Source organism: Malania oleifera, chromosome 1 (assembly GCF_029873635.1).
Source record: "Malania oleifera isolate guangnan ecotype guangnan chromosome 1, ASM2987363v1, whole genome shotgun sequence".
NCBI classification, from domain to species: domain Eukaryota; kingdom Viridiplantae; phylum Streptophyta; class Magnoliopsida; order Santalales; family Ximeniaceae; genus Malania; species Malania oleifera.
Genome location: NC_080417.1, coordinates 75,615,910 through 75,637,280, shown reverse-complemented (window position 1 = coordinate 75,637,280; position 21,371 = coordinate 75,615,910). Strand labels below are relative to the sequence as shown.

At 38.3% G+C, this 21,371-nt stretch overlaps 2 protein-coding genes across 7 annotated transcripts in view; one reads left to right on the top strand and one right to left on the bottom strand.

Moving 5' to 3' along the window:
* The first annotated feature begins 494 nt into the window (after positions 1 to 494).
* The window catches only part of LOC131160239 (disease resistance protein RPM1-like), a 47,763-nt gene continuing 26,886 nt past the window's right edge, over positions 495 to 21,371 (top strand). Inside the window, exon 1 of the mRNA XM_058115681.1 lies at positions 495 to 3,560. Within this exon, the coding sequence (XP_057971664.1) occupies positions 737 to 3,532 (2,796 nt within the window). The 5' untranslated portion in view covers positions 495 to 736 and the 3' untranslated portion in view covers positions 3,533 to 3,560. The remainder of the gene's footprint in view (positions 3,561 to 21,371) is intronic.
* The window catches only part of LOC131160247 (chloroplastic group IIB intron splicing facilitator CRS2, chloroplastic), a 45,245-nt gene continuing 38,285 nt past the window's right edge, over positions 14,412 to 21,371 (bottom strand). For 4 of the 6 annotated variants that reach the window (XM_058115720.1, XM_058115711.1, XM_058115736.1 and 1 more), the window contains exons 8-10: positions 15,376 to 15,434; positions 15,171 to 15,247; positions 14,412 to 14,718 (exon numbers count right to left, since the gene is read on the bottom strand). In XM_058115720.1, the coding sequence (XP_057971703.1) occupies positions 14,602 to 14,718; positions 15,171 to 15,247; positions 15,376 to 15,434 (253 nt within the window). In that variant the 3' untranslated portion in view covers positions 14,412 to 14,601. Of the gene's footprint in view, positions 15,248 to 15,375; positions 15,435 to 21,371 lie in introns of all 6 variants that reach the window. The other 2 variants (XM_058115702.1, XM_058115693.1) reach the window with 1 other exon arrangement.

The following is a 21,371-nucleotide window of genomic DNA, read 5'->3' as shown; positions in this document are numbered from 1 at the left end:
AGGTAAAAATATTTTAGTAAACACAATCTTTTGACACTATAACACACTCAACATCGGTAAGTCGGGCATTCTTCCTACACTCTCAAATCATTCAAGATATCATGGCTCTCAAATACCCTGATTTTAGTGCTGGAATCATGCCAAAGGGTTATAGCAAATAAGCTGGGGAATATATTCATATGGGTCATGACTTGTCGAATGTGAATTGAATGCCATGATGCTATGCCTTGCTTTGTTCTGTTTTCTCCCCCACTTCTTCTCGTTCATTGCTGTCGTTTCAAGCTTTTCCTAGAATACAAGTTTACTAGTCTATCTCTCTAACTGGCTCTCTTCCATCCCTTCTCTAGCTCCTTCAACTACAAAGAATAGATTCTTGGCTCAAAAGCATTAATTACATTTGCTTCAAAGCGAAGAAATGCGTGAGTGCTTTTTAATATATTCCTACAGACACAGAACCCATAAACACAGCATTACCACCCAGCCGGTTTGGCTTAGCATCATAGTTAAGCAATGAATGAATGAATTGCTTTCACCCCGCGCAAAAGAGGTTTGTTACATGCCCTGAAGAAAAGCATAAAACTAACCCAAGATGGATGGAAAATTAAAGAATCACAAAGAAGTGGCTTGATCAAAGAGGTGTGAATGATGTGATACAAATCTGTCGAATTCCAGCTAGCTCTCTGATAATGTTGAGTTCTCAAAACACATTCATTTCCAGCTGAGGAAGGGAAGAGTAATGGCAGAGACTGCGGTGAACTTCGTTATTGATCGGTTGGCTGAAGCATTGCTCCAAGAAGCAACGCTGCTGAGGGGTATCCGGAAGGAAGTTGGCAGTATCAAAGATGAATTGAGGAGCATTCAGTCGTTCCTAAAGGATGCAGATGCAAGGTCAGAAAAAGAAGAGACCAACGAAAGCATGAAAGCTTGGTTGACACAACTAAGAGAAGTAGCGTATCATATAGAAGATGTTATTGATGAATACACGCTTCACAACGCACGCCAGACTTGTGGGCATGGACCCATGGGTATCCTCTATGAGTCATTCATTGGCTGGATCGTAAGACTGAAACCATATCATGAGATGGCCAATGAGATCAAGCACATCAAAGAAAATATTCAGGGGATCAAGAGTAGAGGAGAAACTTTCATCTTCAATCCTTACATAATACAGGGAGGATCAAGTAACAGGGGAGCAAGGAGTGTAAGAAGGCATGACTCTCGCCTGACTTCACCTTTTATTGAGGAAGACGAAGTAGTGGGTATTGACTCTATTCGAAAAGAAATTATCGGATTGCTAGTAGAGGGTGAATCAACACGAAGCACAATATCTGTGGTTGGTATGGGTGGAATTGGGAAGTCCACTCTTGCCAGGAAAGTTTACGACGCTAACTCAGTGACCGGACATTTTCATTACCGTGCTTGGATTGCTGTTTCTCAATCGTACAACATGGAGGAGCTACTGAGGACCATATTACAGCAATTATACCGAGCAAGGAAGGAGAATCCTCCAGAAGGAATTGACAGAATGGAAGGGACGCTGCTTATTACTGAGTTGAGCGACTATTTACGTCCAAAAAGGTATTTGATTGTTTTAGATGATGTGTGGGCAATAGACTTTTGGAGATACTTTCAAAATGTTTTACCCAAAAATGACAAAGGAAGCAGGGTATTAGTCACAACTCGTTATGCTGAGGTTGCTCGCTTTTGCAAAGAATCTTCATTTGGTCATCTTCGAGAACTGCAGTCTCTGCCAGAAGATAAGGCCTGGGAGCTTTTCTGCATGAAGGCATTCCAGTCCAGGGGGGCTTGTCCCCCAGAATTGGAAGCACTGTCTATTGACATTGTTGGAAGATGCGAAGGACTGCCACTTGCAATTGTCGCAATAGGAGGTCTTTTGTCAACCAAGGACAAGACTCTGTTTGAGTGGCAAAAATTGCACCGCAGCCTTGGGCGTCAACTGATAACAAATCCTCATCTTAAAATCATCCCAAGAATTCTCTCTCTAAGCTACCAAGATCTGCCTTACAACCTCAAATCATGTTTGTTGTACTGTGGCATATTTCCAGAAGATCATCCTATTAGCTGTAATAAACTAATTCGACTGTGGATTGCTGAGGGGTTTGTACATGCGGACAAGGGTATAACGCTGGAAGAGATTGCAGAAGAATACCTAATGGAGCTCATACATAGAAACTTGGTTCAAGTTTCAGAGGTAAGTTTAGAAGGAAAAGCTAGAAGCTGCCGACTTCATGATTTGATGCATGAATTTATCATTTCAAAGTCCAAGGAGCTAAGCTTCTATCAAGTATTGGCAGGGGATGACTTGACTTTGGATGAAAAATCTCGACATTTATCAATTCTCAGCATCACAGACGCTGTTCTGCAGAGCATTAGTAACTATAGGATTCGTTCTGTTCTACTATTTGTGGTCGATAAACTACCCAAGTCTTTTACAGATGCGTGCTTTGCAAATTTCAAGCTTTTGAAAGTACTAGATTTTGAAAATGCTCCTTTTGATTATCTACCTGAAAATATTGGAGATCTGCTTCATTTGACATATCTGAGCATGAAAAATACAAACATAAAGCTGCTTCCCAAGTCTACGAGCAAGCTGCACAAATTAGAAACTCTAAATCTGAAGGGTACTCCAACATATAAGCTACCAAGAGGGATTACAAGGCTCAGGAAGCTGCGACATCTCCTAGCCTACTTCCTTGATTATGAGGTAGATTATGGTTTGAATTCTCTGAGAGGGGTAAACATACGGGAAGGAATAGGAAGTTTGAAGGACTTGCAAAAGCTATGCTTTATGGAGGCAAATCAGGGAGTTGCATTGATTGAAGAGTTGGTAAGATTGAAGCAGTTGAGGAGGTTGGGTCTCACAAAACTATCGAGTGCACATTGCAGGGCTCTCTGTGCCTCCATCCAACAGATGCGCCAACTTGAATCTTTGAGTTTGCAGTCAAAAAGTGAAGCTGAGATCCTTGATCTCCAGGCTATACCATCTCCTCCCTTGACCCTAAAACGTGTTTACTTGAAAGGGCCTTTAAAGAAGCTGCCAAACTGGATACCCAAGCTTCAAAATCTAGTTAAACTACGGTTATCTTGGTCGAGACTAAGGGATGATCCAAATCTTCTGGTAGTCCTCCAAGATTTGCCAAAGTTGCTGGAGTTCGAGCTGCATGACGCATATGACGAAGAACAACTTAAATTTGGTGAAGGCAGCTTCCAAAAACTTAAAGTGCTGCGACTCCAGCAGTTGAATGCACTGCAGAAGGTGATTATAGACGAAGGAGCAATGCCCCTCCTTGAAGAGCTAACAATAGGACCTACCCCAGAACTGAAGGAGGTGCCCTCAGGCATCCAACACCTGAAAAATCTGACGAATCTGACATTCTTTGATATGCCTGAAGAATTGGCGCTTGGATTGCAACCAGGCCAGGGCCGAGATTATTACAATATTCAGCACATACCAACAGTCCTTTTCACCTACAAGGAAAATAACAGATACACAACCTACACTCTTAGGTGATCCAAGTTTGCCAAAGCATTTGAGAGAGGTGAGTCTTTAAGAGTCTTAATATTTGTTCAGAGGATTTTAAATTTTGGACAATTTATATATATACCTGTTATGAGTTATGGAATGTATATGTTCTTTTCTAATGAATATTGCATTACTTGGATAATAGGATAGTTTCAGTGGTCAATGTGGCACACAAATCAGAGTCTAAAAAGGCTTTTCCATTTATTTAGCTGAGGCAGTAAAAGATTATCCAATATTAATCCCTGTAAGAAAAAGGTAATTTGCCGCATGTATCTCTTCCCTCTGGTGATCATATAAATTGGCGGAAAATGAATCATATTGCCGATCCCACTTAGAAGGATTAAGGCTTGATTTTGTTGTTGTTGTTGTGTTATCTCTTCCCTCTGGTAATAATCCCTGTAAAGTTCCAATATTAATAACACAGTACTGCTAAAAAGGGATCCAGTTGTTCCCCAGTAGTTCATTTCTGAGCAAGTTGCCCATAAAAATAAATAAATAAATAATATGGGTACATGGGAAGAAATAACCCTCCTCAAAATAACAAGGTATATTGTGTTGTTTTAACTGTGGGTCACATATTCCTTTTTCTTTTCTTTTTCCCTTTTCCTTTTTACTCTTTTTTTAATAAACTAGTAAGGACAAATAAAAATTGTTACAAGCACAGCATGTGATCTGAAGGAGTAATTAAACGTTATTGTTAGAGGTTAAATATGTCTTTTAGCATTATTATTATTGAGTGTGTTAGTATATTAATTAGTGAGAGTTAGAAAGGATATTATTATCATTATAATGCATTTAAATCTGTATTATAAATAGAGGGAGAGACCTAACTTCAAGTTAGGTCATTCATTTTTAATCAAATCTTAACATGGTATCAAAGCATGATCCTATATAAACCCTATTTCCCTCAGCTGTCGCCGGAAAACACCATTCCCACGGCTGTTCTCCCCTAATCCATCTTCATCCCATATTAAATCACAAAATCAACCATATACCCATAATCAGACACACAACACCCCCCCGGGGACGACCCACCCCACAAAACCCCATCGCCGGAGGGCACCTCACGTGCCCCCACGCGCCAGCATGTGAAAGCAGTTCTGGCCACCTTTTTCTCTTCTTTTTTTTTCTTCTACCATGATCTGATTCCTTCTTTAGACTATATTATCAATTTGTTAGGCCAGTTTTTTGCCCCAAAATTCAAACTTTTTCGACGATGCACTCACAGTATTCCGTTAATTTTTGTTTAGGGTTTGTGAAGGCTTTCTTGTGAGTTTTTTGGAGTCGTTACAGCATTTGTATGGAGTGAGGCTGTCTGTGGCAGTGGTATATCCGTCAATGAGTTGTTCACCTTGTCTATGGTTGCGTTGGTGCTTCACATGGTTTGTGATTGTTCCGATTATTGATTGTTTCTTCTTTTTGGTGTGGTTGCTAATTTGTGAGCGTTGTGGCAGTGTTGTATGCTGTGCCGGGCACCCCACTTGTGCCAAACACCAACACTAAAATTATTGCTATTGAATATATAAGAAATTAAAGTAATGCAAAAACTAATAATAAAACAATAAAAGAAACAAGACAAGAAATTTACGAGGTTCGGTATAAAATTACCTACGTCCTCGGGCGCCGATGATCAATCCACTACTTCTTGACAAAGTACAACTTTGAGGTGTGTTTTACAAATGAAGAGTTGAGCTCTTTATATAGCTTCAACCTCAAGTCCAAAAAACACTTCTCTCCAATGTGGGACAAATAATATAAATAATTCAAAACAACCTTTTATACTAATGTGGAACTATTCTACCAATGTGAGACAAAAAACAACAATGTATCCATTGGTGAGTTGTTCACCTCATCCATCGTTTTATCGGTGCTTCACATAGTTTGTGATTGTACCGATTAGTTTTGATTGTTCTTCTTGTTTTTGTGTGATTGCTGATTTATGAGTGTTGGGATGGAATCTACGAATCCCAAAAATAAATAAATAAATAAATATTCCTGCATCACTACCACAAATAACAACTCAAAAGTTGGATAAAAAGAACTATGTTCAATGGTCTAAAGCTAATCAGATTATTTGGCAGGATTAGGGAAATTTGACCACTTGTTTCAATCTAATTCTTATGATTGAGAGGAGAAAAGACATGATGCCTTGATTCCCTTTTATGGAATTTGATGGAGCCAAAGATTGAACAAATGTGTATACATCTAGATACATGCAAAGAGATTTGGGATTATGTCAAACTTCTCTACTCCAGTAACATTACACATATGTATGATTTATCACAGGAATACTTTCAGTTACAACAAGGAGATAGGAGCATTGCAGATTATTTTGGAGAGATGAAGCGTATTCATGAGGAGCTTAATGTTGAGCAACCTATAGCTGCCGACGTTCACTAGATGCAGATACAAAGAGAGTAGATGACAGTTCTTAGTGTTCTAGCAAGCTTGAGGCAGTTTGGTCCCAAATTCTCAGTAGTGTCGAGCTGCCATCATTTGCTTATGTTTATTCTCGTTTCCTTCGTGCTTCCTTCAACATGCATTCTCATACTCTTGTATCTGGCTCTGAGAGGAAAGCCTTTGCTACACAGAGTGATTCTAGTTTTCTACCAAACAACCGCAAAAGTTATCGTAGTGATTCAAGTAGTTGTAGTGGTAGAGACGAACGAGGCAGAGGTACTCCTTGCTAGTGCACTCATTGTGGACAGAATAATCATAGTATTGAGCAGTGTTGGGATCTTCATGGCAAACCTTCATTTTTCTACCAATAAAGGCACCACTGATTTCACACCTTTGGGGGCAGCCAATGCAGCCACCACCACCTCCTCATCTTTGAGGTTGATTAGGGGGGCAACATACTGTCTCTATTTCAGAGGAAGAGTACTCCAAGTTCCAACAGTATCAAGCATCACAACAAGCTTCTCTTCCTATTACATCTCTTGCCCAAATAGGTAAGCACACAATATGCCTATCATCCAGTACTTCTCGTCCTAGTCCTTGGGTCAAAAACATCACTGTCACTAATTATATCATAGGTATACCTAGCATTTTCTCCACTTTTCAATATCTTGCAAATTTACCTTGTTTTACTCTTTTTGATGGATCCACTACTGTAGTCAAGAGAATTGGGACTATAAATCCCACTTCTTCTATTTCCCTTCCTTGAGTTTCATATATTACCATATTTCTTTTCAATCTTATGTCCGTTAGCAAAATTACTAAATCCATGAATTGTTCAGTGACATTCCATCCTACATCTGTGGTTATTCAAGATTTGAAGACGAGAAATACGATTGGTGAAGGGTGTGAAGCTGGTGGACTCTTATCACTTTGAGTCGCTATTTCCTTCTACTGCCTACACTACTGCTACCACACCTTTCCAAATTCATTGTCGCTTGGGTCATCCTTCATTGGAAAAGTTAAAATGTCTTGATCCTAGTTTGAATTCTATGTCTAGTTTCGATTGTGAGTCTTGTCACTTGGGAAAGCACCATCGTGTTTCTTTCACTTCTCGGGTAATAAACAGGTTGCAAGCCCATTTATGTTAGTTCATTCAAATGTATGGGGTCCTAGTAGGGTCGTGTCCTAGTTGAGTTTCTAGTACTATGTAACATTTGTGGATGATTATTCAAGAATGACTTGGTTATATTTAATAAAAGATCGTTCTGAGTTATTTCATCTATTTTGTACCTTTTGTTCTGAAATAAAGACTCAATTTGATTTGCCAGTTTCAATACTTCAAAGTGAATAATGCTAAAGAGTTTTTTAGTGCACAATTCACTAGTTATATGACTCTGTTTTGGCATTGTTCATCAATCATCCTATGCCCACACTACTCAACAAAATGGGGTTGCCGAGCGGAAAGATAAACATCTTGAAATCACTTGCACTTTACTTTATCAAATGCATGTACCTAAAGTGTTTTGGAGTGATGTTGTACTCAATGCTTGTTATTTGATCAACTGAATGTCATCCTCTATTCTTAGTGGTAAAATTCCCTACTCTATTCTCTTTCCTAATTCATCTTTATTTTCTCCCTCTCGTACATTTGGATTTGTGTCTTTTGTACATCAACTAACTCCTGGGGTGGATAAGTTGGATCCTCATGCAATAAAATGTGTCTTTCTGGGCTACTTGTATACTCAAAAGAGATATCGTTGTTATAGTCATGTGCTGCATCACTTCTTTGTTTCTACCGATGTTTCCTTCGTTGAGTCTACACCTTACTACACCCAATCACTAAGAGCCTTCTGAGCTCAAGGAGTCTCTTCCTGTACCTAATCTTCTAGATTCTACATTGTTGTCTTTCCCAACCAACCATCTGAGTCTCCATGTAGTTCAAGTTCTTCTCATTGCCTTGATCATCCTAATTTGCAAGTGTATTTACGACGGCAGCTCCAAGGAAGAGAATCCCCTCTAGCTTCTACTACCACGCCTTTGGTTTCCTCATCTGATGATTATACTTCCCATGAAGTTGATCCTCCTATTGCTGTTTGGAAAGGTAAACACACATGTACTCAACACCCCATTTCCAAATATGTTTCTTATGACTCCTTATCACCCTCCTATTATTGTTTTGTCACTGCTCTGTCATTATAAACCCTTCCTAAATTTGTTTCAGAAGCTTTTAGCCCATCCAGGGTGGAGGGATGCTATGATTGAAGAGATGAATGCTTTACATGATGTTGAAATGTGGAAAAGAAAACTGAATATTCCACTACCTTGTGAAAAATATTACAATCCCTTTAAATAGATGATAATTCTCATCTAATTACTAGGGATATTTACAACCTACTGAAAATAGAATATCCTATTTAAAATGGAAAGCAGTAAAATCGGAAAAACGATCTACAGAATCGGGCAACAAGCTACCCAAATTCCCTAGGATCATGGAACCAAAAATAGCTAACAAACCAACAGATTTGTTAACTGTAAATCTCCAAAAGATTAGCCTCTAATAAAAGCTGACAGATATCTTATAATTCTACACTCCCCCTCAAGTTGGGTTGTAAATATTGATTAGGCCTAGCTTGGAACTCAGATCATCAAAATTCTTTCTTGGCGGAGCCTTGGTAAGGATATCAGTTGTTTGGAGACATGTAAGCACATACACCATCTTGATTATTCCTTTATTTTTTCTTTTATGAAATGTCGATCAATCTCCACATGTTTTGTTCTATCATGATGCATTGGGTTCTTTGCAATGTTGATGGCTGACTGATTGTCACAAAACATCTTCATGGGTTCTTCACCTGAAATCTTTAATTCCTTTAGAAGCCTTCTTAGCCATATTCCTTAATAGATGACGTATCCCATTGCCCTAAATTCAACTTCAGCACTGCTTCTTGACACAGCTAATTGCTTCTTACTTTGCCATATAACTAGGTTTCCTTACACATATGTGCAGTACCCAGAAGTTGACCTTTAATCATGTATTGATCCTGCCCAAATCTGCATCACTTAATACTTCAATATCTCTTCTTTGATTCTTCTCAAAAAATAATCCTTTACCTGGTGTTAGGTTCAAATATCATAGAATTCTACAAACTACCTCCATATGTTCTTCATTGGGATTGTTCATGAATTAACTCACCATACTGACGGAGAAGTCAATATCAGGTCGAGTGTGAGACAAATATATAAGTTTTCCAACTAGTCTTTGACATTTGCCTTTATCCACTGGTGCAGTGTTGAATCCATAGGAGTATCTGTTGGCTTGCATATGAGCATCCTAGTCTCTTTCAAAAGATCTAGAACATATTTCCTTTGGGAGACAAAGATTCCCTTCCTTGATCGTGCCACTTCCATGCCTAGTATTTGAGATTCCCAAGGTCCTTGATTTATCTAGAAGACTTTTGAAACTACTTATTTCCTCCTCATAATCTCCTATTAGAATGATGCTTTCCACACATACAATGAGGATAGAAATTTTTCCTTCAGGAGAGTATTTAACAAATAGTGTATGATCTAATAGACATTAAGAATAGCCATACCTCCTAACTACTTTTGTGAATCTCTCGAACCGGGCTCTTGGGGATTGCTTGAGCCCATATAAAATCTTCTGATTTTGCAAACTTTGTTGTGCGTAGCTTGCGTCTCAAATCCAGGAGGAATTTCCATGTAGACTTCTTCAACTAGGTCTCCATTGAGGAAGGCATTCTTGACATCTAGTTGGTGAAGAGGCTAGTCTAAATTTGCTGTCAAAGATAAGCGGACCCACACTATATTTAACTTGGCTACATGGGCAAATGTCTCCTCGTAGCCAATTCCATATGATTGAGTGAATCCTTTTGCTACCAGCCGAGCTTTGAATCGGTTAACAACTTCCATCTTCATTGTATTTCACAGTGAATATCCATTGCAACCTACTGGACATTTTCCAGTTGGTAATTCTATGATCTCCCATGTCCCATTCTTTTCTAGTGCACTGATTTATTCCTAGACAACAGACTTCCATTCAAGTGTTCCGAGAGCCTCTTGTATGTTGTTAGGAACCTGGATTTTATCGAGGTTGGCAACAAAAGATCTAAAATTCGATGACAGCCACTGATAAGACACAAAAGTGTATATTGGGTGTTTTATGCATGATCTCACACCTTTTCTCAAAGCAATAGGACAATCACTATCATCATTAGTTAACTCATTATGGGAAGTCTTGGGATTAGAGTTGTCTAGTGAATTGATCTAGGGCTTAGATCAGACTCTTGGATTTGCTCAAGAGATACTTGCTGTTCTATCTCCTTTTGGTTCCTTCTCCTGCATGAATAGGTAATCAACTCATCATTTTTTGTTGGTTGAATGGTGTCCAGATGCCGATGTTTCATGGGAGATTCTAAGAAGGGATGTGAAGGAGAAATGGAGTCAGTAGTTTGAATAGATTCAGAAATTTGTGATAGGTGAGAAGGGCCAGTATTAGAAGAATGGTGAGATAACTCTTCAATATCCCAAAGTTGGAATTCCTATCTAATCTCCCCTTAAATTTCAGATTTGGGGTAATATGGTTGTTACTCAAAAAATGGAGTGATAATATCTTTTAGTAGTTGGTGAATAGCATTTATAACCCTTTTGGTTTGGAGAGTACCCGAGAAAAATGTACTTAAGGGCTCTAGGATCAAGTTTACCCCGGTGTTGACTATAAACATGAACAACAGTTGAGCTCCCAAATACTTTGAAGGGAATAGTTGAGATGAGTCGAGTATTGGGAAAGGACTAAAGTAGAGTTTGATAGGGAGTTTGGAATTTGAGAACGCGAGAGGGCATCCTATTTATGAGGTAGGCTGCAATGAGAATGGTTTCACCCCAAAAGTGTTTCGATGCATGTGTAGAGAACATGAGGGAGCGGGCAACGTCTAGTCGGTGCCAGTTTTTTCTTTCGAAAATTCCATTTTGCTTAGGAATGTCGACACTGGAACTTTGGTGTATTTTACCTTGCCTCAAGAGATAATCATCAAGAATGGATTTGAAATATTCTTTGGCATTATCAGTTTTCACAATTTGTATTTTTGCTTGGAATTGTGTTTGGATCATGGTGTTAAATTTTTTTAAAATCTAACATGCCTTTGACTTTTCTTTCATGGGGAATATCCAGGTAAGTCTAGTGCGATCATCTATAAAAGATATAAACCAGTGAGATCAAGTAATATTCTTGATCCTAGATGGCCCCCACACATCACTATGAATCATTGAAAAGGGTTGGGATGCTTTGTAGGGTCGGTTGGCATAAGAGTTACGAAAATGTTTTGAAAATTGACACATCTCATGCTAAAAATCATTTGGATTTTTATTATTGAATAATGAAGGAAAGAATTTCTCAAGATACAAGAAATTTGGATGTCCTAACCTATAGTACCACAAAACAATTGCACTATCATTATTAGAACGAATGATAGAAAAATAACTTTGACTTCTAGACACTAAACAATCGAATTTGTGAGTTATTCCTTGAAGATCATTAACCTCGAGAAAATAGAGCCCCGAACACATCTTAGCACTACCAATCATCTTCCCCAAATCCAAGACCTGAAATTCACACATATTTGTGAAAAATTTAGTAACACAACTAGATCCCAAGTGAGTTTACTAATAGACAGTAAATTGCAATCCAAATTTGGCACTAATAGAATTGAATTGAGTGTTAGGTTATCTGAAATTTCAATAGAACCTGCACCAACCACCTTTGAGAGTGAACCATTTGCTATCCTGACTGTTAAATTTTCATAACAAGGACTATAAGTAGAAAAAAAATTTCTATCTCCAGTCATATGGTCCAATGCTCCCGAGTCTATAATCCATAGACCTAGCTTCTCCTTTTTAACATTAAGAGCACTTAAAAAATTACTTTTGTGTGCCAAAGAACCGGCACCAACCACAGTAGTAGGGGCTGCTGAAGCTTGGCTGAACATTTTCTACAATAATTCTAGTTGCTCCTTGTTAAAGAGACTAGGCTCGGGGGGTGTTGGTTTTTCATCTATCAAGACGAAATTTCCTCGTCCTCTATCGTTGGCAAAGAGGGAAGATTTCCAATCAGTGAGTTTACAGTGGATTTTCTAGCAGGTGTCCTTGGTGTGACCATGATGTTGACAATGGTAACACCACAGCCTCCTTTTCTTTGGTCTACTGACACTACTATTATATGGATTTCCTTGAACCGCAAGGGCTGAACTTTCCAGGTTTGTCACTACTCTGATTCCATGTTGAAATGTGGAAAAGAAAACTAAATATTCCACTAACTTATGAAAAAGATTACATTCCCTTTAAATAGATAATTCTCATCTAATTACCTATTTAAAATGGAAAGCAGTAAAATAAGAAGACTATCTACAAAATCGGGTAACATGCCACCCAAATCCCCTAGGATCGTGGAACCAAAAATAGCTAACAAATCGACTGATTTGTTAGCTATAAATCTCCTAAAGATCAGCCTCTAATAAAGGCTAACAGATATCTAATAATTCTACACATGACAATGGTACTTGGGATTTGGTACTTCTTCCTCCTGACAAGTCTATGGTTGGTCATCGTTGGTTTACACTGTGAAAGTCAACCCTAATGGTTTCGTGGCTTATCTAAAGACCCATCTTGTTGCTAAAGGATACAATCAAGTGTATGGTTTGGATTATTCTAATACTTTTTCTTTGATTGCCAAACTTACATTAGTACGTTTATTCATCTCCTTGGCTACTTCTTGTCTCTAGCCTTTGCATCAGTTAGATGTAAATGCCTTCTTGCATTGTGACCTTGAGAAGGCGGTTTATATGGAGCAACCACCTGAGTTTGTTGCTCAAAGGGAGTCAGGCTTAGTGTGTCAGCTCCAGAATGCTTTATATGGTTTAAAATAGTCTCCCAATGTTTTGGTCGTTTCAATGTTGTAGTACTTGAGTTTGGTCTTCGACGATGTGTTGTGGATCGTTCCGTGTTTTATCGTCATACTTCATCAGGTAGGATCCTTCTTATTGTTTATGTGAATGATATTGTTATTATAGCTGATGATGATAAAGGTATTCAGAGTCTCAAACTTTTTCTACAGACTAAGTTTCAGACCAAAGATTTGGGACTATTGAAATACTTCTTGGGTATAGAAGTATCTAGATCTCGAATCAGAACTATATTGTCACAAAGGAAGTATGTTCTTGATATGTTATATGAAACTGGCTTGTTGGGATCTAAATCAATTGATACACCCATGGATCCTAATAGCAAGTTAATGCTAGATATTAGGGATTTGCTACCTAATCCCAAACCATACCGGAGACTTATTGGAAATTTGAATTATCTCACACGATCAGATATATCTTTTGCAACAAGTGTTGTGAGTCAATTTCTAGATTCTCCAAGGACAAGTCATTGGGACGCAATAGTTCGTATCTTGATATATCTCAAAAGTGCACCTAGGGGAGATATTTTATATCGTGATTAGGGTCAGACTTATATACATGGATATACAGATGCAGACTACGCTGGATTGCCTTCCGATCAGAGATCCACCACTGGGTAATGTAGCTTGGAGGTAATTTAGTTTCTTGGAAAAGTAAGAAACAAATTGTGGTGGCAAGGTCAAGTGCTGAATCAAAATATAAAGACATAACTCACACTACCTGTGAACTTGTCTTGTTGAAGAACATGTTAGAAGAATTGGATTTTCCGCATTCTTAGCCTATGAAGTTGATGTGTGATAATCAAGCTACTCTTCATATTGCCTCCAACCCGATCTTTCATTTATTTTAATTTTTTAACGGAGCCCTAATTTTATTGATAGCTCTCGCTTATGACAGAGCAATACCATGGTAACAAGTAGGGCACATGGGATTTACATATAAACTATAAAAACCATCCCAAGCATCAAAACCAATAAAAAAATATCAAATACAATAATCCAAATAAACTAATATAAACATGCCTATATGGAATCAAAACCAAACAAATCAAACATATACCAAAACTAAAGGAAAACCAAATGATGTCAATTAAAGACGAAGTCTTGGAATATTCAGCTTATCCAACCCGGTCTTTCATGAGCAAACAAAGCACATTGAAATTGATTGTCACTTTGTACAAGAGAAACTTGTGCAGAAGCTCATTACAACCGCTTATGTGAAGTTGAACATGCATCTTGCTGACTTGTTCACCAAAGCGTTGGGAGGTGCTCATGTTACATTCATTTGTAAGTTTGTAACAAGCTAGGAGTTTATGACATTTATGCTCCAGCTTGAGGGGAAGTGTTAGAGGTTATATGTCTTTTAGTATTATTGTTATTGAGTGTGTTGTATGTTAATTAGTGAGAGTTAGTAAGGTTAGTATTGTCATTAGAATGTATTTAAATTTGTATTATAAATAGAGGGAAAGCCCTATCTTCAAGTTAGGTCATTCATTTTTAATCAAATCTTAATAGTTATAAAACAAAGTAACACGCGTTCCAAAGCAATGTACAGTGACCAATTACAGTGAGGAGGTTATAGGATATTTCATACATCATCTCTACACACCTCCTAAGAGAAGAGACAATTATGATATGATAATACATAAAAGATGAATCAATTTGGGGTTAAAGTAGCAAAAATTCAAACTTTGTGATACTTGTACTTTTGGCCCAGATTAAATCTACTGATACTGCTATCAAATCCCTTGAGCATCAAGGTCCTCACAGCCTCAGCTCCCTGTTCCAATGCTCCATTCACCTGCGGCAAATAACAATTTATGTTTCTGCAATATTGGTCAAAATCTACACACCCACACACATACATGAATGCACAGAGAGAGAGAGAGAGAGAGAGAGAGAGAGAGAGAGCCAGTTACAAATCAAGTCATGTACTCATCAAATTTCATAGGCATAATTTTTACCAAGCAGCCATCTTAAAACGAGTGTTGCAACCTATGACCTGCTGAAGTTCAACCCAAGGAGTCCTAGATGGCATGACCACATATACAGATATACTAACAATGGAAGCACAATTCATAGTTTCGTACAGAAACTTCAAACATGAATTTCACGCACAACCCCACCAATGAAGCTCAAAAGGGACGGGTCAAAATCAACTATGATTCCCCGATCAGATTCGCCCAATATCAGAATTCTGTTCAATAATGTGTGTATGGTACTTTGAAGAAACTTTGTACAGTAAATTTGTACCTGCTTTCGCTCTTCTGAACTGAATTTCTGTAGAAGAAAAGCTTTCATGTCCATAGTCCCAGGTGGATTTCCAATGCCTAGAAATGCGAGAAGCTTTCTTAAGTTCGTCATAAATTTTATGACCAAACGTTAGCCAGGCTGAGGTTCCCACACTTGGAAGTTAAGATGTTAAAATTATCAAGAGGAAGGAAATGAGGAAGCAAACCTATACACAATCGAGGAAATTCACGGCGACCATCCAAATGGTCCATCACACTCTTCACTCTGCAATGAGAAATGACCAATTAAATGCTTATTAATATCTGTAAAAATGAAAATTCTAAATCATGAATACAAACTAGATCAGTAATCTGGAACAAAGGTAAAGTTGGCTTATTTGGTTCAGGTCAGTCATCTGTAACAGGACTGCATGACTAATAAGGAATGGTTTAGGTTGTAAGACCTGTTACGTGTATCTGAACCCCTAGCAACTGGAATCTCAAAATCTTTACATGAAAATAACCAATTATGATATTGAATAAGATGGTTTTGGCTAAATACATATGTGCTAATAATGTGCAAGTTCAAAATCTATGGACCCCATGGCTCTCTACAAAATTTTAAAAATGGAAAATACAATTTATACAAAAATTTATTTGAGAAAAGAAAGAAGGGATTATGCTGTTCCGTTCTCATTAAAAATATAATTCCAAGTGTGAGGAACAGTTTCAGACAAAATGATCCCAATCCAAATGTCACAAGATTCTGACAATGTCTGCAGGATCCAACATTCTAAGATCCGACAAATTGATAGATGGTAATCAAAACAAATGGTGGTGAAAGGTCCATCTATGAGAACAGATAGTAATTGGGAAGTTTAGGAAGTAGACTACTTGACCTTGATCATATCTTAGCACATATACTGATGTAGGACGAGAAGCGGCTATTTGGGTGAATCTTTTCGACCCAATTAGGAGGCCTATGTCAAAGAATACGGTGAATGGTTTATTAGGTCCGAAACCCAAATGTGCTTAGTTATTTAGTTGTTTAAGTATATGTGTGTAGTTTCTTGTATTAGGATTATTTATGTTTGGGGCTTGTTTGTAGTAATTGTCTATTCTAGGAGTATGTTTGTATTGTAATGCAGTTTTAAGAGTGTGCGTAATTTCATATGTTTTGAGGCTTTTTTATAAATAGTGTGAAAGAGCCATGATGTAGGCATTTATTGATGAAATTGAATTGTTGATTGAACGTGAGTTCCCCCCTTGTATCTCCTCTCTCCTCCGTTCCTCTCTTCTCTCCTTATTTCTTCATGGCTGCAGAACCTTGATGCTTCCCCTGCATCATTTGGTATTAGAGCCCAACCAAGATCTCCATTCTTCCATTTCAATCCACCCATTCTCCCTCTTCTCCTCTTCTCTTCCTCTTCTTCCTTATCTTCTTCTTTCTTCTCTGTTTCTGATTTCCTATTCTGTCCATAATTCCCTGTTGCCCAGCAGCAACCTGCCTTCTTCTTCTTGTCTAATTCTCTTCTCCTCTTCTTCTTCTTCTTCTTCTCTTAATTCTCTCCCATAATTCTCTTAACTCTATGACTTCTAAATTCTATTGTTGTCTCCTCTACTTGCAGTAGTCTCTGTCCAACAATCAATCTCTCTGTTTCTTCCATATTTTTTTCTTCTTCTTCAACCTCCAATCACTCCATTAATCTCTTCATCCCTGTTACTCTCTCGTCTCATTATTTCCTCTCTAAAATTTCAGTTGAGCAAAAAAAAAAATGAAAGCAGTTCTGCAGTTTCAGAACTTTTCAGAAAATTCCAGCCATGTCCCTATTTCTTCAAAAACCACTTTCGAGCCACCATCCTGCAATACCACCCATACCACCAAAAATAAAACCCCCCAAAACCTTTCCCCTCAAAATTTCATCACCAACCGACCAGTCCACCTGAAGTTCTCCAGCTGCCGGCCCCTTCAAAATCCACCATTGTTGGAGTTTTTCTTGACACACCACCACCGCCCTTTGATCTACCACTCACTAAAAAATCATTGCCAGAAAGTCGTCGCTGGCAACTCACGGGCCCCGCCCACCAACTACTGTGAGTGGGATTCTGCCGGACTTCCCTCCTGCCATATTTTTGAGAAATTGGCTCCCAGCCACGATAAATTGGTGTTTTCTCATGATATTTTGATTTGCAGCATGATATTTCGGCTCCTAATATGAAATTGTGTAAGAAAGCAAGATAATTTGGAACGAAACCCTAGAAATTGTCACTGCCAGCATCAAAAATCAGGTTTTATTGCTGCTATTTGTGAGTTTTTCTAGTGAATTTGTTTCATTTTTGCATGATACTCAAGATTCAAGGTGACTTGAAGATTTTTTTTAAATAATTGAAAGTGAAGTTTGTGATTTGCTTCATGTAAGTGCATCATGGTGACTAATGTTGAATTGTCTTCAAAGGTGGAGTTGTTATCCATTAGGGTACAAAATATGGAAAATGCTTTGGAGACAATTACTGGTGCTTTGAATAGGTTAACAACCAAAGTTGCAGCCTTAGGCAAAAAGCCCATGGAATTCCTACCAAACAAGATGGTGGAATAGCTGCCGTCCCTCATGCTTTTGAGTTGTGTGAAGGCTGAAATAGTCATTTGAGTAAGGGAATTAAACTACAAGTCTCAAATTTTAATGGTGAGGGTTGTTCTGATGAATTTGATGATTGGGTGTATTCTTTGGAGTACTATTTCAGATGGCATGGCATAAATGAAGCTAGAAAGTTGTACTTTACTGAATAAAAATTGAAGGGAACTGCTCGAATTTGGTGGATTAAACAAAGGGAAATCTTTAGAAGAAGGAGATTTGGTGAGACTACAACGTGGGATGAGATGAAGTGGGCCATGCAGGAGCAATTTGTGCGTCCCAATTATCAGCAGCGTGTTCATCTCTAACTCTTTGATTTGAAGCAAGAAGAAAAGACAGTGATGGAGTACACAAGTAGATTCTATCATTTGGCTACTCGTCCCAATATAGAATGGAAAAGGGACGTTATGATAGCTTTGTGCAGAAAAGGGTTGAAGCCAGCTATTGCCTCCAAACTTGCTGCATGTCTTCTCAACGCAGTTGGGGATGCAGCACAGGTTGCCGCTCAGATTAAGGAGGACATGCAATGCAATCCTCCTAGATCTACATCTGCCCTTCGGTTTGAAAAGATTACTAGCGGAGTGGTAGGACAGAAAACAGTTGAGCAATTGGGTAAAGGTGTTCAGACTAATTCCTCTTGGAAGACTCTTGAGCATTCTAGAACAACTTCTAAGAGCCAACCGTCACTCAAATGCTTTAAATGTCAAGGTTTTGAACATTGAGCTGCACAATGTCCTAATCAATTCATGGCTGTTGCATAAAAGGAAGAAGATGATGATGATGATACTCAAGATGGCAATTTGAGAACCTGTTTAGCGCTTCGACATATGCTTTCTTCCCACAAGGTTAAAGAGACAAAGGATTGGAGCCAAACCAACATCCTTCAAACTCAAGTGATATGCCAAAAACAACTTTGTACTTTGGTTATTGATCATAGTAGTTGCACAAATGTAGTTTATGAGGAAGCTGCGAAGAAGTCAAATTTGGAGTTGAGCCTCATGTCAAACCATACAAAATTGCTTGGGTGAATAATAACAACTTAAAGGTCCATAATCACTGCTTACCTTCAAGATTGGTTCCATTATGGAGACAATGCAATGTGATATCCTTCCTCTCAAAATTTGTCACATTCTTTTGGGCTGACCATGATGGTTTGACAGGAAGGTGAACCATGATGGATATGAGAACTCTTATTCTCTCTATTGACAAAAAGAAGTATAAGTCGATGCCATCACAAATTCTTCCACTCACCAAGTTGAAGTGTACTGCTAGTTCCTTTCTTACGAAATGAGATGACTCTACTCATGGTCATGGACTCCTTGGTACTTACCCCAACTCGATAGAGTCAAGTTATTTTTAGAAGGAGGGAATTGATGTAGGACAAGAAGCGGCTATTTGGATGGAGGCCTATGTCAAAGAATAGGGTGAATGGTTTATCAGGTCCAAAACCCAAATGTGCTTAGTTATTTAGTAGTGTAAGAATATGTGTGTAGTTGTTTGTATCAGGACTATTTATGGTGGGGGTTTGTGTGTAGTAATTGTGTATTCTAGGGATATGTTTGTAATGTAATGTAGTTTTAGGGGTATGTGTGTAATTTCATATGTTTAAAGGCTTTCTTATAAATAGTGTGTCAAAGCCATGATGTAGGCAGTTGTTGATGAATTTGAATTCTTGATTGAACATTAGTTCCCCCCCTCGTATCTCCTCTCTCCTCCCTTACCCTCCCTTCTTTTCTCTCCTAATTTCTTCATGGTTGTAGAACCTTGATGCTCCCCCTGCATCATATACATGAACTTAATGGTACAATTATATAATGGAGTAAATTCTTAAACTGCCAACACTAGATTTCGGAAACTGCAAGGTGAGGGGTCTTTGTCTTCTGGCATTGAGAATAATAACATCCCAATTAAAATTTTGGCATTACCTTCTTCTCTTGGGAAGGATAATAATGTAAAGATAGATACTCCAATTGAGGATCCGAGCTCTTCTAAATCTAATATAGGTATTCTTACGTTTCTTGTTCATCCTATTCTTTCTTATATTCTTTGCCAAATGGGAGGATTGCTTCTAGGAGAGATAACTCTTGATTTAGCTTCAGGAAGGTGCAAGAGATTGCAAAGACCCACTAGAACTCCTTGATGACCTAGGTTTGATATTAGAAGACCCCATCGGTTTGAAAATATGTGGTTGGACCATGATACGTTTTAGCCGCTAGTGAGGAGTTCTTTGGAAGAGCATATGGAGAGGTTAGGAAGGTTTTAGATTTATGAGGAAAGTGAAGAGATTGAAGGAGAAGTTGAAAGAATGTAATAAGGATGTGTTTGTTGATACTAGGTTTAGAAAATCCAGCTTCTTAGGTGAGTTGGATTCATTGGATAGGAAGGAAGATGATGCTAATATCTTGAAGTGAGGAGGTCCAAAGGGTTTCTTTGAATAATGAGTTGGAAGAGGCGGCTTTGTAAGGAAATAAGAAGCTAGATAGAAAAGACCAAGTTTAAGTGGGTCAAAGACGGTGATTGCAGTTCTATTTTTCTCATAGGCTAGCAAATGGGGAAGTTAGAGAGGAAACCTGATTAAGGAATTGTGGGAAGAGGGTTGATAATTTCTGACTCTAGTCAAATTTCCTCTGAAATCACCGACTTCTATTCTAACCTGCAATTTGAGGATGTTTGTAGACCGCTGATTAAATTTTTGGAGATCAGATGTCTTAGTTGGAGAGACCTTTCAAGGAGGAGGAAGTGAGGAGTGTTGTTTCTGGGATGGAGAATGATAACGCTCTAGCATCTGATGGCTTGGTATGGCTTTCTTTCAAAATTGTTTGGTGACTAGGGGAGACTTGTTCAAAGTATTTTTTGAATTTCATTGGAATAGGATCTCGAGTAAGAGTATTAACCTCACATTCATTACTTTGGTGCCTAAGAAGAGTAGGTCTATCAAGATAGCACATTTTAGACCTATTAAACTAGCTTCTAGGCTGATTGCAATGCTTGATGAGACCATTTCAAGTGCTCAAAGTGTGTTTGTGGTGGATAGACAAAAAGTGAATGCCATTTTGGTGACTAATGAAGTGATTAAGGATATTCAAAGGAGAAAAAGGCCTTCATTTTAAAATTGGACTTTGAGAAAGCTTACAACAAAGTTAGTTGGAGTTTCATACTTATAAAATCTTTATGAGGAAGAGATTTGGTGAGAGATGGTGTCAGTGGATAAGAGGTCGTATGCCTAATGTGTATTTTCAGCCATAGTGAATGATGGCCTTGCTTTAATACCTAGAGAGGCTTTAGACAAGGTAATGCTCCACCCCCCCCCCCCCCCCCCCCCCCCCATTTTTTTTTTTTTTTTTTGTTGGTCTTAGTGGCTGATGTTTTGAATAGAATGGTAGATATGGCAGTGGATCCATTTGGTTAAATGGCTGGCAGTAATGGAGAGAGGGAGTGGTGGTTTCTCATATTCAGTTTGCCAATGGCATCATTTTCTTTTTAGTCATACCCTTTCTTTCAAGTGTATTTGCAGGTATTCCTCATGTTTTTGAAAGAATGTCTGGGCTTAATATTAACATGAGGAAAAGCAGATTAGCTGCTATTAATGT